At 32.9% G+C, this 21,312-nt stretch overlaps 1 protein-coding gene and 1 pseudogene across 1 annotated transcript in view; one reads left to right on the plus strand and one right to left on the minus strand.

Annotated features, from left to right (window-relative positions):
• Positions 1 to 9,584: 9,584 nt before the first annotated feature.
• The window catches only part of LOC145243680 (coactosin-like protein), a 121,090-nt gene continuing 109,362 nt past the window's right edge, over positions 9,585 to 21,312 (minus strand). The window contains exon 4 of the mRNA XM_080106735.1: positions 9,585 to 11,068. Within this exon, the coding sequence (XP_079962861.1) occupies positions 10,949 to 11,068 (120 nt within the window). The 3' untranslated portion in view covers positions 9,585 to 10,948. The remainder of the gene's footprint in view (positions 11,069 to 21,312) is intronic.
• LOC145244022 (5S ribosomal RNA) lies at positions 11,961 to 12,075 on the plus strand (annotated as a pseudogene).

The following is a 21,312-nucleotide window of genomic DNA, read 5'->3' on the forward strand; positions in this document are numbered from 1 at the left end:
TTAGTCTCTCTCTGCCAGTCACATTTCCAATATTCCATCTTCTTCACATTGCTTTCTTCTTGTTGATCGTTTTGGTTTCTTTTTTATGTTTATGTATTTGAGTTTCTAGTCTCATTTCCCATCCAGGTTTTGTCAGTTAACTTTTCCCCGTTGTTTTTCTGATTTGGAATTCATACTTACCATTTCGGTGCCTGCGTAAATTAGGTTGTTTAAGTCTGTGATTGTATCTGTTGGGATGTGTGGGAGGAGCTTGTTAACCTTCTCCGTTTCTGTTTTTAATTTCTTCTGCTCTTGGTTCCTTAACGATGGGAGCTTTGTTTTTTCCTCGTTCATGAACTTTATTATTTTATTTACTTCATCTGCTTCATTCTCTGTTAGTTCTGTTTCATTGTTCTCGGTTTTCACGTTTGTAGAGTTCGGTCTTTGTAGGTCCTCCGCCTTTGGTGTTTTTACTTGTGGGGCTTCAACTTGTGAGGTTTCTCTACGTGCAATTCCAGTGGGGGATGCTTCTTGTTCAATTTCATAATTTATTTTTCATTGTATCTCTGTTAGTTCTAGTTTAGAGAGCCAGCCTTTCTTAAGTATCAGTCTTGCTTGGTCCGCAATTCTTTGTTCTGTTGCATTGTAGTCACTGGACATGTCCCATAGTTCTTTCATTCGTTTCCAATAACCTCCATATCTATATTTAGGATGACTTCTATAATAGCATTCCATTTCTAGTCTGTTCTTTTTTGTTGTCCATTTCTTTCTTCAGTTTTTCTAGTTTGATGATTATCATTGCTGTGCTGTGTTTGTTCGGTATCATTTTGTTCCCTAAAATTAGAGGTTATACTTACCTGTTCAGTGTCCATGTTATTTGAGTTTCTGAAATTAGAAAGTTGACCAACATTCACAAGATGACGACCGGGTCCCCCATGCTGGCTACCGAAGGAGCACCTGCCGATCATGACACGCAGATCTTTCTTCTCGGTCCCACGGTTTGGATTATTTGTAATTGACATTTTTCATATTTTGGTGTTTGGGGCAACACCGGGCCCAGAATTGTTTTACCTGTGGTTCTGATGCAGGGATAGTGTATAGCTCTCATGTATACAGGAGGTATTGTGCACTATCACACATACATAAAAGACATGAACAGAAAAAAAAAATTTCAACTAAGTATTTTACTTCGTAAAAGTTGGTAGTAATGCTCTGAAAGAAGGCGTTTGAAGATAAATCTACCTTACACCATATTGCTTAGTTGCTAGGCCTGTCAGGGATAAAAAAAGGAGGTAGACAATTTCCCCTGCCATAGTAGTAGTTAGTATTTCTATCCCTCGTTCTAAGACAGTGCAAAATTCTATGCTTATATTGCAACAAAGACACACTGCTTCCTGAAATAAATTTGGGGTAAAATTTAACTTTTTTTAAAACTTAAACTTACATTTCGATGGTTTCCTTTAAAGAGTTTGTCCATCACACATGTGTTAAGCTTTCCTTTGTAGAGTTCTTGTGTTGAATTAAATGCCAGGTTGCTGTCGGTCAGTTAGGATGCACGGATAAGGAGCGGGGGGGGGTCACAGGCCTTGTTTTTAGTACAAACATACACGCATATATATATATATATATATATATATATATATATACATACATACATGCGAAAATTCTGCTCGTCTTTGCCAACAAAGAAAAAATTAGTTCCTCTTTTTTCAATAAAATAAAATAATCCACTAGTCGCCCGTTTGGTGGATTATTATTATTATTATTAAAGTTTTTTATTAATTTGTTATTGTTATTTAAGTTATAATTTATTCTATTAAAAAAGTTAGTATAATTTATTGTAGAAAATACCTAAATTTCAAAATATACCAGGAAAAAAATTATTAAATTTACAACAATCTACTATTTTCTTAATTCAATAAACTATAATTTATTAAATCTACAATGGATTAACAATAATTTATATGCTTTATAGGATTCAAATACATGTCTATGTATGTATTTTCCCTAAAATTTATGTATATATATATATATATATATATATATATATATATTACACACACACTTGTAATTTTATCCAGATCATAATCCTACCCTCTAGCTGAGATACCAAAGCATCATCCCAAAATATATATAACCTCATATTCAATGATTTTAAATATTTAAATAAATTTATTAAAACTGTAAAAGAACTTGAACTTTTATAATAAACTCAAACTTTACCAGTTAAACATAGGGATTTGACTATTGTACAAATAATTCTTATAATTAGCTTAAAGACCAAGAATCTGGTTCAAGTTATACCTTAAATTTCCCAGCACGATATACATTATAATCTATTTTGTATTGGACATTTTTTAAAGTTAATAACCTAGAATTTTTTACATTAAGCATGTTTTCATTAAGTATACTTGAGTGAGTGATCCAAACCAAATCAGAAAAAAAATTACCTCAGTTTCCTACTTTTTTAAATTGAATTATTTAAGTATGTATTGCATATTTTTTTCATTTAACTTATCCCTCTACCATATAATTTTATTTATTCAATGATTCAACATTCGAATAATCCCTTACTCATTAATGTCTACAGATTAAAGTAATTTTAAATTCTCTATTATGCCTTAACTATATTAATAATTATATTAACTACATTAATATTCTTATTATAATATGAAACCTTTAATACAATTAGTCCTCGCGTGAAAGAGCAGGACACAAAATGTTTTAAATAATAGAATAACACAGACTTTCGCTGGCGAGGACTACTATTGACCATAACCAGTTATACAGTCCTTTCATCTCTATTTTTCTCGTTATGTACTGAATATTTGTTAATGAAACCTATATGAAATATGTTCCTAATTAAATTTTAAAGATGATCTATTCTGAAAGAAGTTTTAAAAAAATTTAAGCTAAAAAGTTATTTTAAAGTTTTTGTTAAAAAAAATTCAGATTTTCTCATTATTCAGACCTGTATTACAAAGAAGGAGTTGCAAAAAAATCAGTTGTGGGGTGAGGAGAAATACAAACTGAAACAGAATATTCAGACCTGTAATAATACAAAGAGGAAGTTGCAAAAATGATTTCTGGTGTGAGGAGAAATACAAACTGAAATAGAGAGAAGGAGAGTTTTAAAATATAATCTTAAAAAGATAAGATACAAGTTAGAAAAGCGTTTCATCCAAGGCATGAAAATTGTTAAACAAAATGTTTTTACTATAGGCTTTAAAAATAAAGGTACAAGATTCAATTTGAAATTTATTTATCTTCAAAATGCACTTTTATAAATTTTACAAAGTAAGGTATAAAAATTTAATTTAAATTGAATAAAAAAATTACCTTGGATTTATTTTATGTAATGTACATTTTGTTGCAATTTAAAAACATTATCTTTCATCTAGCAATTAATGATATAGATATAAAATGTTCAATTATTTTTTTTAAAGTGCAACAGAATGTATATTACATAAAATAAATCCAAGGTAATTTTTTGATTCAGTTTAAATTAAATTTTTATACCTTACTTTGTAAAATTTATAAAAATGCACTTTGAAGATAAATAAATTTCAAATTGAATCTTGTACCTTTATTTTTAAAGCCTATAGTAAAAACTTGGATGAAATGCTTTTCTAACTTATATATATCTTACTCTAGATCTGGTGTATGAATTATAATTGATATTATTAGTGTTCATTTACCTTAGGTTTGAAATATGCTAGCATGTATTTCATTCTATGTATACAACTTTGGATGATTTCCTGTTTTTTATTTAAATTATCGTTGGAAGTGACTATATGAAAAGATTCCACAATGCACAAAGTACATCTTTTTTACTTATTAGGAATGTATTTATTTGCCTTACCTAGAATCGAATATTTTAGTTTATAATTAATGTTACTTGTGATTAAATTCCTCACATATCTAGCTAAAGAATTGGGAGGCCTATCTAGATCTACGTTTGCTTCAATTTTATATGAGATTTCTATATCTCTCCTTAGATGTGGAGCTTTCGAGTCATTTACACTAACTACTTCACATTTGTATACTAATTTCGTAATCAAGCAGTTTCCATTTAATAGGCATTTGTATTTATTTCTACAATTACAATTATTTTTCATCCTATTATTATTACTACTTGGTTCAAGTACTAATTGCGATTGGCCTACCTTTTGTATTTTATATCCTATTATAGAAGCTGCTAATTTTTTTGTAGTAGAGAAAGATAATTTAATTGTATTCTTATTGAAGATTTTTTAACAAACCTCATTTGCATTTGTTTGTGGTTAATGCTATTGGAAAAGCATTCTAAACATTAGGAGAAATTTCTGTTAACTAATCTGTACCTTCCCTCTTTGTAAAAAAATGTTCATATTTTTTCTCACAATTATACATATTTGGCCAATTATTATTAGATTGATTTGCATTATTCTACAAGAAAAACAAATTACAAATACTACTACTACTACTACTACTACTACTACTAATAATAATAATATCATCATCAGCAGCAAATAGATTAACACCTTTAGCTAAATGACTTTCCCGAAATGGGATTCTACTTTTTTTTTTTTTAATTTTTTTTTTTAGATCATTATGTGGCGAAAAGAAATAAAATCCAATTATTTTAAAATTTCAAGTAGGAAAACAGTTTCGCATATAAAATTAAAATAAAATGATAATCATTTCTGGCACATTCCAGTTTTTTAATCTCATCTAATCGCTCAAAAATCGAAAGTTAAACAAAAGACTAGTAGAATATAAGATTTTCGATCGATTGTTAACATTTATTTATGTGTTTCTACCAGCACTTGTTTAATTTTCGATTTTGAGCGGTTATCAATGGTCTTTCAGCAGGGAGTATTATGCAGTCATTTTTAAAAATTCTAACTCAACGTGCAGCCGCTAACTTTGTTTTTAACCAAAAACACACTTTAAACTTATTTTAAGCACAAACAAACTTATCCAGGTATGTAGGTATCTTGCCTTTGGTAATATTTATTTGTTACATATTCGTTTTTCATTTCTTTTTTGTTGTTGTTCTATTAATTACAGTAAAAAATTCCCCTTTTCGATTCTTTTTGGGGTGCATGTATAAGTTTAAATGTAGATATAATTTCCTTTTTAATTAAGAAAATCTTTGGTTTCTCTTTATGTATTTTATCCAAGATTTTGATACACTCATCATGAGATTTTCATCTACATTTTTCGCTTGTGTCCAAAGTATCATAAATCTTTAATTATTTCAGAAGAATGGTGATAGACACTGCCAATGTACAGCTGGCACCAACGAAATTGAAACCCCCTGTCAAGCGCATTTAAAACCTTTTAATAATCAAGTGAACTTTTTGGGATGGGGGCTTATAGACATTTAGCGAATAGATTAAAAAAGTTTACAAAGGCAATAGGCAAGTAATCTCTCGATAAATGACCAATAAATAAAATAAATTAAACTTTGTGAATAAATATTAAATGTGTAAATGGGATTTATAACCCATTCTGTGGCCTTTAGTCATATGTTGTAAATGAAGAACTTCTAATAAAAAAAACGAAAAAAAAAACAATTTGGGCTTGTTTCATTTTGTATTGTCAAGGGGGGGGGGGAATTAAAAGATTGAGTTTGAATTGGAAATTTGGCTATACTTTTTTCCGCTACCAATTCTGATACCCCAAAAGTTCTGATTTTTCTGATTCACAATTCTGATTAATCATCTCCACATTAATATATATATATATATATATATATATATATATATATATATATATATATATATATATATATATATATATATATATATATATATATATATATATATATATATATATATAGAGAGAGAGAGAGAGATAGATAACCAACCATTTAAAATATTTAAATGAAACTGAAATTTGGGGAACATTTGTAATTTGGTGTCTAGAAATTTTCATGAAGCGTTTTCATTCCTTCTTTGCTCCCTTTACATAAAACTAATTAAACTCAATATAACCCAGATTATGATCTCTTATGCCTAGCAGCGATGTTTGATAATTCATAATGATTTATTAGTTAGTTTATCAGTGAATGCTGTACATGCAAAATTTTATAAAAACATATATATGTTGCAAGTAACACACTTTCACACTTTAGAGCCTTCTATTATTTGTGTGTTTATATTTTCTACTTAGCTACTGGACAAGATCAAAGTGTAGTATCTGTTCCGGCAGATACTGCACTTAAGATGGTTTGTACCAGTCAATGGAGGGGAGGCCCTCTATACTGGGACAATTATTATTTTTGGTAACCAGAGTGACCCCTTTTAGGGGAGCTGGTTTTTACCTCACATTAAAAACGGCCTTGTGCCTAATTTGCTCAGTGGGGGAGCAAATAAACACCATCTGTTCCGGCAGATACTGCAAGCAAAGACCATATGTGTGGGCAACCTCACATATAAGACCTTGGTCAATGTAGGGGCAACCCTTCATACCAATTGTCATTATCCAACTCCCCTACTCCCCGGGGAGTTGGTCCCCAATTCCCCTTCACTCCTCACATTAAAAATCGGCCTTGTGCCTAATTTGCTCGGTGGGGGAGCAAATAAATACCATCTGTTCCGGCAGATACTGCACTTAAGATAATTTGTACCAGTCAATGGAGGGGAAACCCTCTATACTGGGACAATTATTATTTTTGGTAACCAGAGTGACCCCTTTTAGGGGAGCTGGTTTTTACCTCACATTAAAAACGGCCTTGTGCCTAATTTGCTCAGTGGGGGAGCAAATAAATACCATCTGTTCCGGCAGATACTGCAAGCAAAGACCATATGTGTGGGCAACCTCACATATAAGACCTTGGTCAATGTAGGGGCAACCCTTCATACCAATTGTCATTATCCAACTCCCCTACTCCCCGGGGAGTTGGTCCCCAATTCCCCTTCACTCCTCACATTAAAAATCGGCCTTGTGCCTAATTTGCTCGGTGGGGGAGCAAATAAATACCATCTGTTCCGGCAGATACTGCACTTAAGATAATTTGTACCAGTCAATGGAGGGGAAACCCTCTATACTGGGACAATTATTATTTTGGTAACCAGAGTGACCCCTTTTAGGGGAGCTGGTTTTTACCTCACATTAAAAACGGCCTTGTGCCTAATTTGCTCAGTGGGGGAGCAAATAAATACCATCTGTTCCGGCAGATACTGCAAGCTATGACTAGCTATGACTAGCAAAGACCAGATGTGGGGCCAACCCCACATGCCTGACCTTTAACCAGCTCCCATTTCCCACCTCTCGGGAGCTGGTCCCCTTTTTCCCTTCCCCCTCCCTTCACTCCTCACATTAAAAATCGGCCTTGTGCCTAATTTGCTCGGTGGGGGAGCAAATAAATACCATCTGTTCCGGCAGATACTGCAAGCAAAGACCAGATGTGGGGGCAACCCCACATACCTGACCTTTAACCAGCTCCCATTTCCCACCTCTCGGGAGCTGATCCCCTTTTTCCCTTCCCCCTCCCTTCACTCCTCACATTAAAAATCGGCCTTGTGCCTAATTTGCTCGGTGGGGGAGCAAATAAATACCATCTGTTCCGGCAGATACTGCAAGCTATGACTAGCTAGGACTAGCTATGACTAGCAAAGACCAGATGTGGGGGCAACCCCACATGCCTGACCTTTAACCAGCTCCCATTTCCCACCTCTCGGGAGCTAGTCCCCTTTTTCCCTTCCCCCTCCCTTCACTCCTCACATTAAAAATCGGCCTTGTGCCTAATTTGCTCGGTGGGGGAGCAAATAAATACCATCTGTTCCGGCAGATACTGCAAGCAAAGACCATATGTGGGGGCGACCCCACATATAAGACCTTGGTCAATGTAGGGGCAACCTTTCATACCAATTGTCACTATCCAACTCCCCTACTCCCCGGGGAGTTGGTCCCCATTTCCCCTTCACTCCTCACATTAAAAATCGGCCTTGTGCCTAATTTGCTCGGTGGGGGAGCAAATAAATACCATCTGTTCCGGCAGATGCTGCAAGCTATGACTAGCAAAGACCAGATGTGGGGGCAACCCCACATGCCTGACCTTTAACCAGCTCCCATTTCCCACCTCTCGGGAGCTGGTCCCCTTTTTCCCTTCCCCCTCCCTTCACTCCTCACATTAAAAATCGGCCTTGTGCCTAATTTGCTCGGTGGGGGAGCAAATAAATACCATCTGTCCTTCAGATGCAGCACTTCCATTTCTCGTTCTCTTTCAGTGGAGGAGAAATCCTTCACGACTGAGACAATTTTTATTTTTGTACCTTTTCTCCACGTTAAAAACGACCCTGGTGTCTAACTCTGCCCCGTGGGGAGGCATTGTAAATAGGTACTGCTATGCATGGTCATAGCTTTTATAACTGTACTTTATGCAATATGTACAAGCTATGCTATTTTCTTCTAAAAATATTTTTTGATGATTAATTTTCATTTTTTTCTTTTCCTTTTTTTGATTGTCATTGCAGAATTTGTTGGAAATAAAAAATAAGATTGATAATCTAAATAATCTAAAAAATAAGATTGATAATCTAAATAATCTTATCTACTTCTTTTGTGCTAACTCGTTTGACTTGTATATAGGAGAAAATTATATATTGCTCTCCAAACGGCACCGAATAAACGTAAATGTGGTATAGCGAGGGGAGGATGGTATAAACGTGTAAATTGAGTCAGGTTGTATAGTACAGCCATGAGTTATCACACGGGGATATATTACAATTCGTATTTGCATAAAGGTGTCATATTTTATAAGGAGATGAATATATGATTCATACCTTTTCTTTATTCAGGAGTTCTTCTGCCTTCACTGCTGGGCTCTGTGATGCACATGCAACGACCTACACCATAACCGATTGAGACACCTGTTCTTTCTTCTTTTGTGAAACCACAGAACAACACTTTATATTTTTAAGATATAAATTTATTTCAGCTGTCTCAGTGGTCTTCACAAGGAGTCTGCTTACGTGTCTACATGCTTGTTCTTTTCTGCCCCGCTTCCCGGCTTTGAATACGTCTGTTCACTTTGATGACCAAACTCAAACACCTCAATCTAATCGTCTGAGACCTCTTGACCTGTCAGTTCCGTTACGTCAGTATCAAAAGCACACGTTTCCTAACGTGTGACCTCTATCACATATGCAACTGTTGAAAGTTATTTTGTTTATTAAACTTAACTAATTGATGTAAACATCTTTAGCTAAACAATAAATGACTCCCAATCACTGGATAGATAAATAGACAGGTAAACAGATACGTAGATCGATAATAACTAATTTAACTTTTAACCATGTTTTTATCTAGCAATTGGTCTAGTGGTCTTCATCAAGTTGCTGTTTTAATTACTCATTGTAATACTGCGTTTTATTCCAGTTCAAGAATTGCAAGCTTGTGGAACTCTTTTCCTGCTGACTGTTTTCCTCCTCTTGATCTTTTCAAAACAAAGATCAATAGGCATCCTCTGTCTTGCAGTAATCATCTTTCGTACTTGTTAGCTCCTTACATCAAGTGGCTTCATGCTTTGTCTGAAGCGATTTCTATTAAAAAAAAAACATGAGGAAAAAGTACATTCATCACTAAAATTGAAAAGAAAACCCAAACATCAAGAATTTATCAATAATAAAATTTATTTCCATGAATCAAAGAAATGGCACGAGACGCTTCAGCCATGTTGAAGAATGGTCCCTGGCTGAGACGGGGGCGGGGGGTTGTAAATGGGATCTTTCTGAGGAATGACGGTGACCAGAAAGATGCGTTGATCTGGAAACAGGATCTATTGAGAAATAAATGATTGGTTTATAGGTTGACGGACATAGACAATGCTTCTCTCCTTTCACCCCTAAAACTTTTTCTACTGATTTTTTTTTATCATTTGTTATATAAAGCATGCTATTAATAAAATTTTTACTGATTAAAAACAAAAGTTTTTTTTTATATAACGCATGCTATTTTCAGGTTATAAAACAAATATATGTTTCCTAATTTTTAGATAAGGATAGATAATTTGGATTGTTCTGACTACTGTTCTCATCTTGAATGTTATTCTCACAATGTTTCAACTGATATAACATCCGAGCTTCTTCAGGTCCATCTTGTTTAACTAAGGAATCTTTATATTGAATGTGAGAATTTGTATGGAATTTCAAACTTATTTATTTATAACTTACATTACATATCTTTAATATAAATCTACTGGAATTAAAAAAATAGTTTTTATCCTTGTTTTTATTAAATCATGTCAATTAATCTGGAAAAAAAAACATTGCATATACATACGAAAATAGGATAAGAAAATTACATTGATTTATTATAAACTGTTTAAAAAATAGCTATGCAAATAAGGCATACAAATAGTTGTATTTGGGTCTATACTTTCTACTATATATACATTATTTTAAAGCAACTGTGGGATTATTTAAAAAACAGCTGTTTTTATGGTTAATATATGGAGTCTTTCATATTCACTAAGAATTACTTAACTAACTTACCACATCCCCTTTAAAAAATGAGCAGTTTGTTTTTCAATATACTGAGGATTTCATGTTTCAGTGATATAATAATCCATTTTTTTTTTTAAATTAAATTGTAACAGTTTTAGCAGATTGATAAGAGAGGGGGGTGTCGTATGTGTTCGCCTATATGTTACCAATATTGGATGTTGATCACTAACTGTGATTTCTCCTTCCTTTCTCCTCCTCCTTTGTCTTCTTTCTTTTTTCTTTCTTCTTCTTCTTCCTCCTCCTCCCCTCTCTTTCTTTCTTTTATTTATATTTTTTCTTGTCTCATTCATTTTTTTTTCCTCAAAAATTTCTTTTCTTTTGTCATTCTAAAATCTTAAAACCGGTTCTTACTTTCTCCTCCAAAAAATTCTTTAAAAAAAATGTTTCTTTTCTGGAAAAAAAGGGAAGACATTTTTTCTTTTCTATATATATATATTTTTTTTCAAAATAAAAGAAAGAAAGCACCAAAGAGGTTAAGCTCCATATCCAGTGCCATCTCCATAATTTGCGCCTCCCGCTTTCTTGACTTGTGTCCGAATAAATTCTTCTGAGATCTCCGAACGCTCTTCCAAAAACAGTTCTGTAGCATAAGTCTGGAAAAAATATAAAAAGAAATTCTTTAGAAAGATTTCATTTCTCCCTGTTATGGCATATCAACACCTTTGAGTTATTTATGCTGGCACTTATGCAGAAGAAGAGCAGTGCTATTGGAATTTTCCGGGCAATTTATGTAAAACTCCAGAAGACAACAAACAATTTTTTTTTCACAAATGCTGGCCAATTTAAAAAAATATATTATTTCTGTTATGAAATTAATTCTATTCAAAAATTCATTACAAAACAAAAAAAATAAAATAAAGTGAATAATTTTTTAATAATTTTTATGAAACTAAGAAAATTAAAATGTAAATAAAAAAAAACTCATTTTAAGGTAAATTTCATAAATAAATATTTATTTTTTTTAAAATAATAAACAACTGATAGCAAACAAAATTTTTTTTTCAAGTTTTTATATAATTTTTTCATTTTATGACTATGAATCAATATAAATAGTATGTTTTATTTTTGTGTAATAATAAAAGAATGATAACAAATGTTTTCTTCATTGACATTGTCTACTGCGATTTCATTGGCTCAGTGTTTTGGTACTTTTTGTCATCTTATGTAAACAACCCAGAAAATTTTGACAATAGCACGGTTCTTATACAGCATAAATACGTTTATGCTAATGTTTTCCACAACCTCCATTTATTAGGTTGGTGCAAAAAAAGATATTTTTGCACCAGCCTAATACTTCATCCCTTAAGAAGTGAGCATGTATGCCTTAAATAGTCTCAGCTTCCTGTAAATTCAGTCAAGAGAAGTAACTCGTCTGACATTAAGAAGGTCAGAGAGTATAGCTGCCCAAAATATGTAAATAATGAAAATCTATTTGTATTATTTGAATTATTCAAACCCGACTGTTTTTATCTTGAGTGTTATTATGTATACGGCATAATCGCGTTGACACACCGGTTCCCATCAGATCACCGGTTAAGCAATGTTGAGCCTGGCTAGTACCGGATGGGTGACCATTTGGGAATTCTAGGAGCCGTATGTGCTTTCCGCTTATCTCGTACTTATTTCCAGTTGTCATGAACCTCCACGTGCCACTGGTATTCAACAATATCGACTCAGGAGAGATGTGGTTGGAGATTGCGCAACTCTTGCCACAAAAATTTCACATGCAGGCACCCTTACAGTGGGTATCCATAATCTGTCAAGACTGAAGGAAGCCTTTTTATTTGCAAAACATTTTGGTCGACCTTCTTCAACTTATTTTGCCAAAGTCTAGAATTTGCACAGGATTTTGAACACAACTCTTTATTTAATCCATGGAATAGCATGCTTTCATTTCGTTGGCCATAACTAGTAGAAGTTCTAAGTAATTTTCAGTTGTATTTTGAGTGTAACTTGCACTGAGGATTAAACCTTCAACTTCCAGAAAAGTGTAACTTACAACTGAATTTTACCAAGTACATTACCTACCATGCCACAGGTTATTGAGGACAGAAAAGTTTCTAAATTCAACATGATACACCTGAAGAAGGTTTGAAGTTACATCAACCGAATTCTGCAAACACTGAAGATGAAAATCCAAATAATATGAATGCATAAAGGAAACTTGCCTGTGTATGTATGTCCAGTTAAAACTCAAAAGCAACAAAACAAGCACTCACAAAGTTGGCATATTCTTGAATGACGATGCCTTAGATGAATAATATCTAAATTTAATAAAAAGTATGTCATTCTTTGAGGATCAACTGGGTCAGGTTTCTTCAGAGGTTTTCAACCTTATGATGTACTAGCGGGAGTGCCTTGCGTTGGGGGGGGGGGGTCACAACAACAAAAAAAATGATGTTAAACTTCTTTAAAAAATCGTAAAAACAACAACAACAAAAAAAATGCCCGGCGTCGCCCGTGTGGTAAAAAAAAAAAAGTTTTGGTAGGTAGGTAGGATCGAACCTGGAACCCTGAGGCAAAGGTGGAAAAAAAATTCTGACATGTAACCCACCACGTCAGAGTAACAGATATGTGATTTAATTTAACTTAAATGCGCAATTTTAATGATAATGAAGTCAAACATATCCTGCAGTCAACTTTCGCTGCAAGGCTGTTTTTTTGTTTTTGTTTTCTTTCTCCAACTTTGGCTGTCTGTTTTCCCAAGATGTTGAGGAGGGGGAAACCAGCTCCCTATAAAAAGGGGAGTGTCCCAATGAATAGCAATTGTCTGATATAAGAGCTTTCCCCACATTGATCAAACTGTATTGCTTTTCTGGACGTCCCTGCCACAAGTGCCAGGGAACTGCTGATTCGGATTCAGTTTATACTGAAAAGCGAAACAAAGACGCAGCGATTGAAAAAGAAATATCGAAAATAGCAAAAGTAAAAGTCGAACAAATTAAAGATAGACGTGACCTTCGTTCGTAACTCGTATATATTATGATTTAGACAGTATATAAAAAGTTTTAAAAATGAGTGAGCATGCCAAGCGCCCCCCCTCTCCAAAAGCCTTTGCCGAACATACACAAAAAGTGCACACACACACACACACACACACACACACACACACACACACACACACACACACAAACACGCATTTTGCCTTTTATATATATATATATAGATGTTGTATGTACTAAGTTAGGAGGAAAATGCAGACTCGTCTCTCGGTAAACAAACTTCATTCTAGATTTTATTTATTGTTTCAAGAAACTGTATATGGGTGATTTTAATAATGCTCTGGAGGTTTCCTAAGTTTTAGTTTTTCACTCTAGATGGGCAGAGGAGAAAGATGGGTTGGAAAGACAGAGGTGGGAAACGAGGGAGGAGAAAGGAGAGACACAGAAGAGAGAGGGGATTAGATAGAATGTATGACATATGAATATGTTACACGTTTTCAGATCTTAAACATTTCTTGGTATACATTGGCTTGATTTGCACTGGAAGTTAAAATAAGTTTAATTTAACCCGGATATTTTGTCATTGGCCACTCATATCCCTGGAATAACGAACTTAAATCTTCTCCTCTTTAGTTTTTTATTCCCTTCCCCACTTCATTCCAATTAAATGGTCACATGTTTCTATTTTCTAAACGTTAGCCTCAAACCACAATGATTGTGTGTAAGAATGAGAGAGAGAGAGAGAGAGAGAGAGAGAGAGAGAGAGAGAGAGAGAGAGAGAGAGAGAGAACGTATTCAGAACTCAACTCTAATTGGTTGTGCAGCTCGACATTTTGCCCTCTCTCTCTTTTGTCAACATTATTATTTAGTCTGGCAAATTTTCAGTTCACACGTGAAGGCCGTCAACCAGTACGGTGAGTCTCATCAGGTTTTTAGCATATTCGAAAAGACATCAGTCATTGATAACAAAATTGTCTATGTCTGTTTGAACACAAAAACTACTGCATGGGATACAACCAAACTTGGTGTGCAGAAATCCTATGGCGCAAAGCATGTCATAAGCTATGTAGTGTTAACAAATGTGAGATCAGAATCAAATCGATATTTGGCTTATGAGAATTGTGTGAGGGGTTGGGTTGTGATTAGTTTCTGATGCTGGTACTCTCCAGCCAATGGCAATGATAAAAACGGCTGTAATCTTAAGAAAAATCCCCGGATGCAGCATGTGTTGAGCAGTTTAGAAATTGAATTCTAACCTATCCGTAGTCAGCTTTTTAAGAATAAGGAAAAAATTTGTTTTTAAGAACATGGACCAATGTTTTCCAAAACTGACTGAATAATTCTAATTGCAGTGGAACCTCGGTATAAAAAAGACTCTGCTTATTAAATTTTCAGTTTAATGTGAAAAATTTTGTTTCTGCATCCGAAAATATTTTCAGGATATGAAAGATATGAGTGCCAGAAAGATTATTTTTCAGGCACCTAATTCGTTGAAAATATTTTTGAAATTAGTGTTTCACTCGATTTAAATATATTCATTCGATTTAAATATTTTTAGTTTTCTGTAAATATTCGTGTTGATTTTTATCTGGAAAACATTTTTTGTTTTGGACTTGAATTTATTTTTTTCTGCTTATCTCCTCCCTATAAATTAAAATTATTTAAAAAATTGAAAAATTACTGCGCACATTACAATTTTTTAACACATTTGAAGACTATAAATTGAATAATCATTTTCTGTTTTAATTTTTATCATAAACCCTCTGAATTTTTTGTAAGGGGTGGGTAAGTTTGTTATTTTTCTAAAAAAAAATCGCAAATTAGCTATAAGAAAGTAAATAATCCATTTCACTTTGAATCCTTCTTCTGCGTGCATGCCTGTCTGCAGATTTGATTAAGGTCGTGACCTTACGAGTAATGATTAAAATAACGATTTAAACAATTATGTCATATCTCTAAGTCGTTTTTTTTTTATTATTAAATAGAATTTTATATTTGGATGTCAAGGAAAAGTAAAAAAAAAAAAGTAAATAGCAAGTGAAGGTATTAACAGTTATGTTAGGTACTATTTGGCTCTTGGAACGGATTGGACAATTTAGGTGTAAAACACCATTCAGGATACGATAATTTCAAGATCCAAAAGCCAAACCGGAATCAATTAATTTCGTATCTAGAGATTTCACTGTTTGTAGCTTTTTTTTTTTTTTTTTTTTTTTTTTGTTAGGTACGGGCAATAGTGGTGGAAGAAAGGTAAGAGATATAGTGTTGAAAGCGTTGATAATTTTTTTGTTGATTTCCGACAACTTTTTGATTGTCTTTGAAAGATTAAAACCTAAAGTTAATTTCCAATTGGAAAAAATATTTGTACACGTGAAAAAAAAGTTATAACGAAAAATGTTTTCACGGCAACATTCGCTTGACAAATTCAGCTAAATTTTGAGATTATATAAATTCATTGTAAAAATCCTTTGAAAGATAAATATTAGTTTTCTGGATCTATTTCAAAAGTAATTAGTAAAGTAAAGTCATAAGATATTGAATTAAATAAAAAAAAAACACCGTTTTTGTACCAAATAATAGCTTGATTAGCCCTCAAAAGCGAGAGATTCTAGCTTCACTTAAACAAATACAAAGTCGTCTATGTGTGGATTCTATGGAAGCCCAAAATCTCAGAAAGTCAAAAGGCTGTCTGAAAATGACGTCAGGTAATTATAAGGACGTAGGGAGTGCTGGTTTTCTTTTATTTCCCCAGCCATGCATCCATACATTCTTATCACGAACATTTGTATAATTTTTACCCTTTTTAAATTTAATTATTTTTCTGTATTCTGTATATAAATTTTTTTTCAAGATTATATAAAGATTATGTTTCACGTCCATTCAAGCAACGAAAATAATAGAATCTTATATATAAAAATTGCGTGAAACATGTAATCTAAAAAAAAAAAAAGTAGAAATATTTTTTGCAATTATAAGTTTTTTTTGTGTGAAAATATTAAATAAACAATGTTTAATTCAATGATGATATCGGTAGTTCGAGAAATTAATTTTTCTTTGAGTTATATGGAATTAATTAATACAGACTTTAGGGTCTTTTTTCGTAATGTTCCTGAAAAAATAAATTTTTCTTTTTTTTTATTTGTTCTTTTCTTTCTTTATAAACGAAAATGAACAAGTGAGATGTGTCGTCAGGCCCAAAAGTTACTTCATCCTGTTGCTAAGGTAACGCAATGTGTAAAATGATGACAGATTTCAAATTTCTCCACCCAATAAAAGAGGAGGGGGGCAACTCCAAGGATTAGATGATGACACATTGAAGTATGTCAGCAATGATAAAAGCATTTTTTTTTTCAGTTATGAGATATTCCCACCATTGCTCTAATGTGCTCTTTATCATTTCTTTTTAAAAGTCGTGGTTGGGTTTAAAAAACCCTGGAGTCATTGGATTACATTAATTATATGTATACAGAGGGACCACTTTCATTCACATTGTCATTTATTCATTATATATATATATATATACATATATATATATATATATATATATATATATATAGCCAGTAGAGTTTAGTTTCCTAGAAGTACATCCAATGAAACAACATGTGTCTACCAAAATAGTGCTCAATGAGTGAACAGAGCAGGTATATTAATTTTATTTATACAAACATTAATGGCTACATATGTGCATACATGTTTCTGTAATCACCCGCGTTGGGGGATTACATCTTCAGGCCAAGAATTGCCGTCGAAAGTGATATTTCAACCAAATACATTTTCCTATTTCGTTAGAATGTAACCTGGGTGGGAGTCATAAAAACGGTGACAGGACAAGTGAGGTCTTTGAAGATAATAAACATCTTTTTCATTTCCCTTTCCCCCCATCCAACCTATCTTTTGGTTTTTATGGCATAAGGTACTTGAGAATTTAGTTTTTTTGTCTTGGAGTCTGTAAATTAAGAACATTAGCTATGGTCACTAAGTACTGACCGGTGCCTTTCAATCTACATCCATCCACACATACATGCAACACACACACAACACACACATACACAGACATCGCCACACACACACACACACACACACACACACACACACACACACGTTAATACATATATTCAAAAGCGAATCTATGCTATTCGCTTTTATTTTACTCACAACACACGTACTGAAACTAGGCAATAACTCTAAACTATGCAGGAATAAAGTTAAAATAATTATTATATCAATCAATGAATCTATTTTGCCCTTAACTCATCAGAAAAAATAGCAACTATAAACGGAAATAAAATGCGTTTGGGCATGATTAAAAAATACGAAAATATTAATAAGGAATACCTCAGAGTTCAATTCTTAGACCACTATTATTCCTCATATTCATAAACAGCCTCTCTGATAATATTGTGTCCAAGATAGGCACATTTGCTGATGACAGAATGCTCTATAACATGCACTAGCGAAAAATAGATGTACATAAATCTAATGGCAAGAATCGTTAGAAAATAACCTCCAAACCGTTGTGGAACGAGGCTACAAATGGATGGTAACATTTAATGCTAGTAAGACTAAGTTGCTCTCCTTTAACAATTACAAGACGCCTCTCGAACCACTGATGTCCATGACAAATAACGCCCTTACCCAAGAGTTCTTCTTTCAAACTCCTTGACCTAACATTCACGAGCAATATGAACTGGAACAAATACATTAAGGACATTTTGAAGCTGCTGCGAAGTATGTGGGTTCCCTCTATCCTGCTAGAAGACTACTCACACCTGTGAGTATACTGTACCTCTACAAGGCCACTATTCGCCATGCATGGAGTATTGTTGCCACATCTGGGAAAATGCATCTACCACTAGTCTCTCTCTCTCTTGGATAGGGCACTAAAATGAGCCTGCAATCCAATAGGCCCTACTTTGTCAACTAAACTCCAACCTCTGTCCAATCGCCACAATGTTGCATCTCTGTGCCTGTTTTACAAATATTTTAACGGAATGTGTTCTGATGAACTCATTGCACTTGTGCCCCCTTGGCGTACATATCCCCGACAAACCCGCTTAGCAACAAAATCACACCTCTTCACAGTTGAGATCCCTAAATGACAGAAAGATTTCTACTGTAATAGTTTCTTCTCTGGAACAGCTAGACTTTATAATTCCCTTTCTGCTACCCGATTCTCTGACTGTACTAAATGTAACGTAAACTAACATCTTGTTAATCCTTCCTAGGCATGGACCCAAATAGTAACCCCTTACGCCCAAGTGTCGAAAAAAAAATATGTAGAAAATATACATATTAAAAATATTTATTCAGTGTAATAATTAGGTTAAGGTCGAACATATATTTAGACTATACGAAATAACTTAATTAGCGTAAATAAATTCTATGAATTAAAAATTAGTTTCGTATAAAAACCAAAATACACATATTCTAGATTTAACCATTGTTAACATTATCGCAGACAATAAATATTTTTTTTTATAAATAATAAAGTTTTAAAAGTATCATATACGATATTTTTAGTGTTGATTAAAACAATATGACCAACATTATATTAATAATACGCTGATAAAACGTAAATGACTGCATAAAAATCAAAGATGACGTAAATATAAAACACAATTACTCTTCTGAGTTTTTCGGATTTATGTAATCATGCCCATATTCTTTTTATTTTCTTTTAAAATTAGTGAGTTCTTATTCTTCTGATGAGTCAGTGCGGAAAATATTCAAAAATTAAAATAATTATGTGATTTTTTTCTACGCTATGAAACAGGTGCTGTCAAGAATTGAACATGTCAGCATGCCGAAAGAAATAAACTATAAGACGGACAATATCTTGGAATATAGAGTTTTGTCATTTATGTGTGTGTGGGTGGGGGGGGGTAAGTTAGTTAATTTTTAACACCCGTCTGCTTCACTGCTTCAGTCGTTCAAATATTTTCTGCTCTAAGCCGTATGCGTGTGTATATGTCGATTTAAAGATAGAAGCTTGTTGAAAGTCGAGTGGTGATTTTCGCTTAAGGTCCTTCAATGCCATGAACAGCGTTGACGGTTTTTTTTTGTTGTTTTTATTTTATTTATTTATCTTCTTATTTTTAATTTTATTTTAAACGTGTTCTTCCTGTGTCTGTGTCCGGCTTGAATCCAATTTGTTTCTCGATTTGCAACATTAAAATAAAAATAAAAAATAGAACATGACTGCCTCCCACGTCCGTCTAAAGACCAAACTTTAAACCCCAAAAGGCAGACAGCAAATAAACCAAATGTTTAAAGAAACAAATTTTTTTTTTCAATGTTGGCATTTAATTTTCTTTCTTTCAATTTTTTTTTTTTTTCAAAAAATTTATGTTTGGAAATAAAAAAAAAAATGTCGTCTGCACTTAATAGTTTTAATATTTGATCAAGGTTGTAATGTCAGTTTAACAAATAAACTCGTTTCGTTTCCTCCTCCCCCTCTATCTTTTCATTTTACTCTCTCTTCGTCCTTGCATATCTCTCCCTTAGTCCCCCCCTCTCATCTCTCTTTCTTCCTTGTCCATTTCCCCCTTCCTTTCTGTACCCATAATTTATTTATCTATCTCTGTGTCCATACTATATTAAAAATATTTATTATAAAATAATTATTAAAACTCTCTGAAAAAAAAAAAAACAACACTCTGCAATAGAAATGTGAAATGCTTTTCAGTAAAGCAATATTGTAAAGTTCATTCTGATCTGAAATGGAACACGTACACCAAATCCGTTGCCAAGGTCGCTCCAGAAGGCATCTCACCGCTGATGCAATTCTCTACCTGCACAAAAGCCAAGTACGTCCTGTCAGAAGCACCTTATCCTGCCTTAACAGATGTCAAAATAGATTTCATAGCCTAGAAGTGGATGCCCTTTTCTCTTCCCTGTAATCTCCTTCCCACAGAAGAGACGTTGCAAGCCTGCCTCTGCTTTATCGTTATTTCATGGCAAGTGCTAGTCTGAGCTTCAATCTATGGCTCCCCCCCTTGCCAAACTTTCACAAAAAAACATTTGTCTAGCTGAAGCAACTATCAATAATCCCCCCCCCCCGCTCTTTATCTGTGCCCTAACGTAAACTTGGATTCCATGAACAAAGCTTCTTTCTTAGAACTGCACGTCTATGGAACTCTCGTCCGTTTCTCTGCTTTTTGGTTGTTTCATACTTTTGCATTCATACCGGTCGGAAGATTCGAAGCCACCTTTCGCTCCATTTTTACCTCTGGGGCACTAAACAATTGTCACGGGAATTAACAACTTATAAATGCCAAATTTGGGTGCAGACAATAGACAAACAAGCGGAAGTCGTAAACGTTGCATAAATGTTAGGTGACTGCCTTTTAGTTTTTATTTCCCTGACAGTGCTCAACCTTAAATACTCTTAAAAGGTTCGATAATTCTAATTATAAATAATAATAACTTTTATACTTACAGCAAAAACTAGTCTTACATGCTTTTGCACTATATACACACATATATAATTATATATATATATGTATATGTATGCACTATATATATATACTTATATATATAATTATATATATATATATATAATTATATATATATATATATAATTATATATATATATATTATTATATATATATATAAATATATATATATATATATATATATATATAATTATATATATATATAATTATATATATATATAATTATATATTATAATTATATATATATATATATATAATATATATATATAATTATATATATATATATATATATAATTATATATATATAATTATATATATATATATATAATTATATATATATATATATATATATATATATATATATATATATATATATAATTATATATAAATATATATATATATAATATATATATATATATATATATATATAATTATATATAA

This window comes from Euprymna scolopes, chromosome 22 (assembly GCF_053919585.1).
Source record: "Euprymna scolopes isolate OS-2025 chromosome 22, ASM5391958v1, whole genome shotgun sequence".
In the NCBI taxonomy this organism is placed as follows: Eukaryota; Metazoa; Mollusca; class Cephalopoda; order Sepiida; family Sepiolidae; genus Euprymna; species Euprymna scolopes.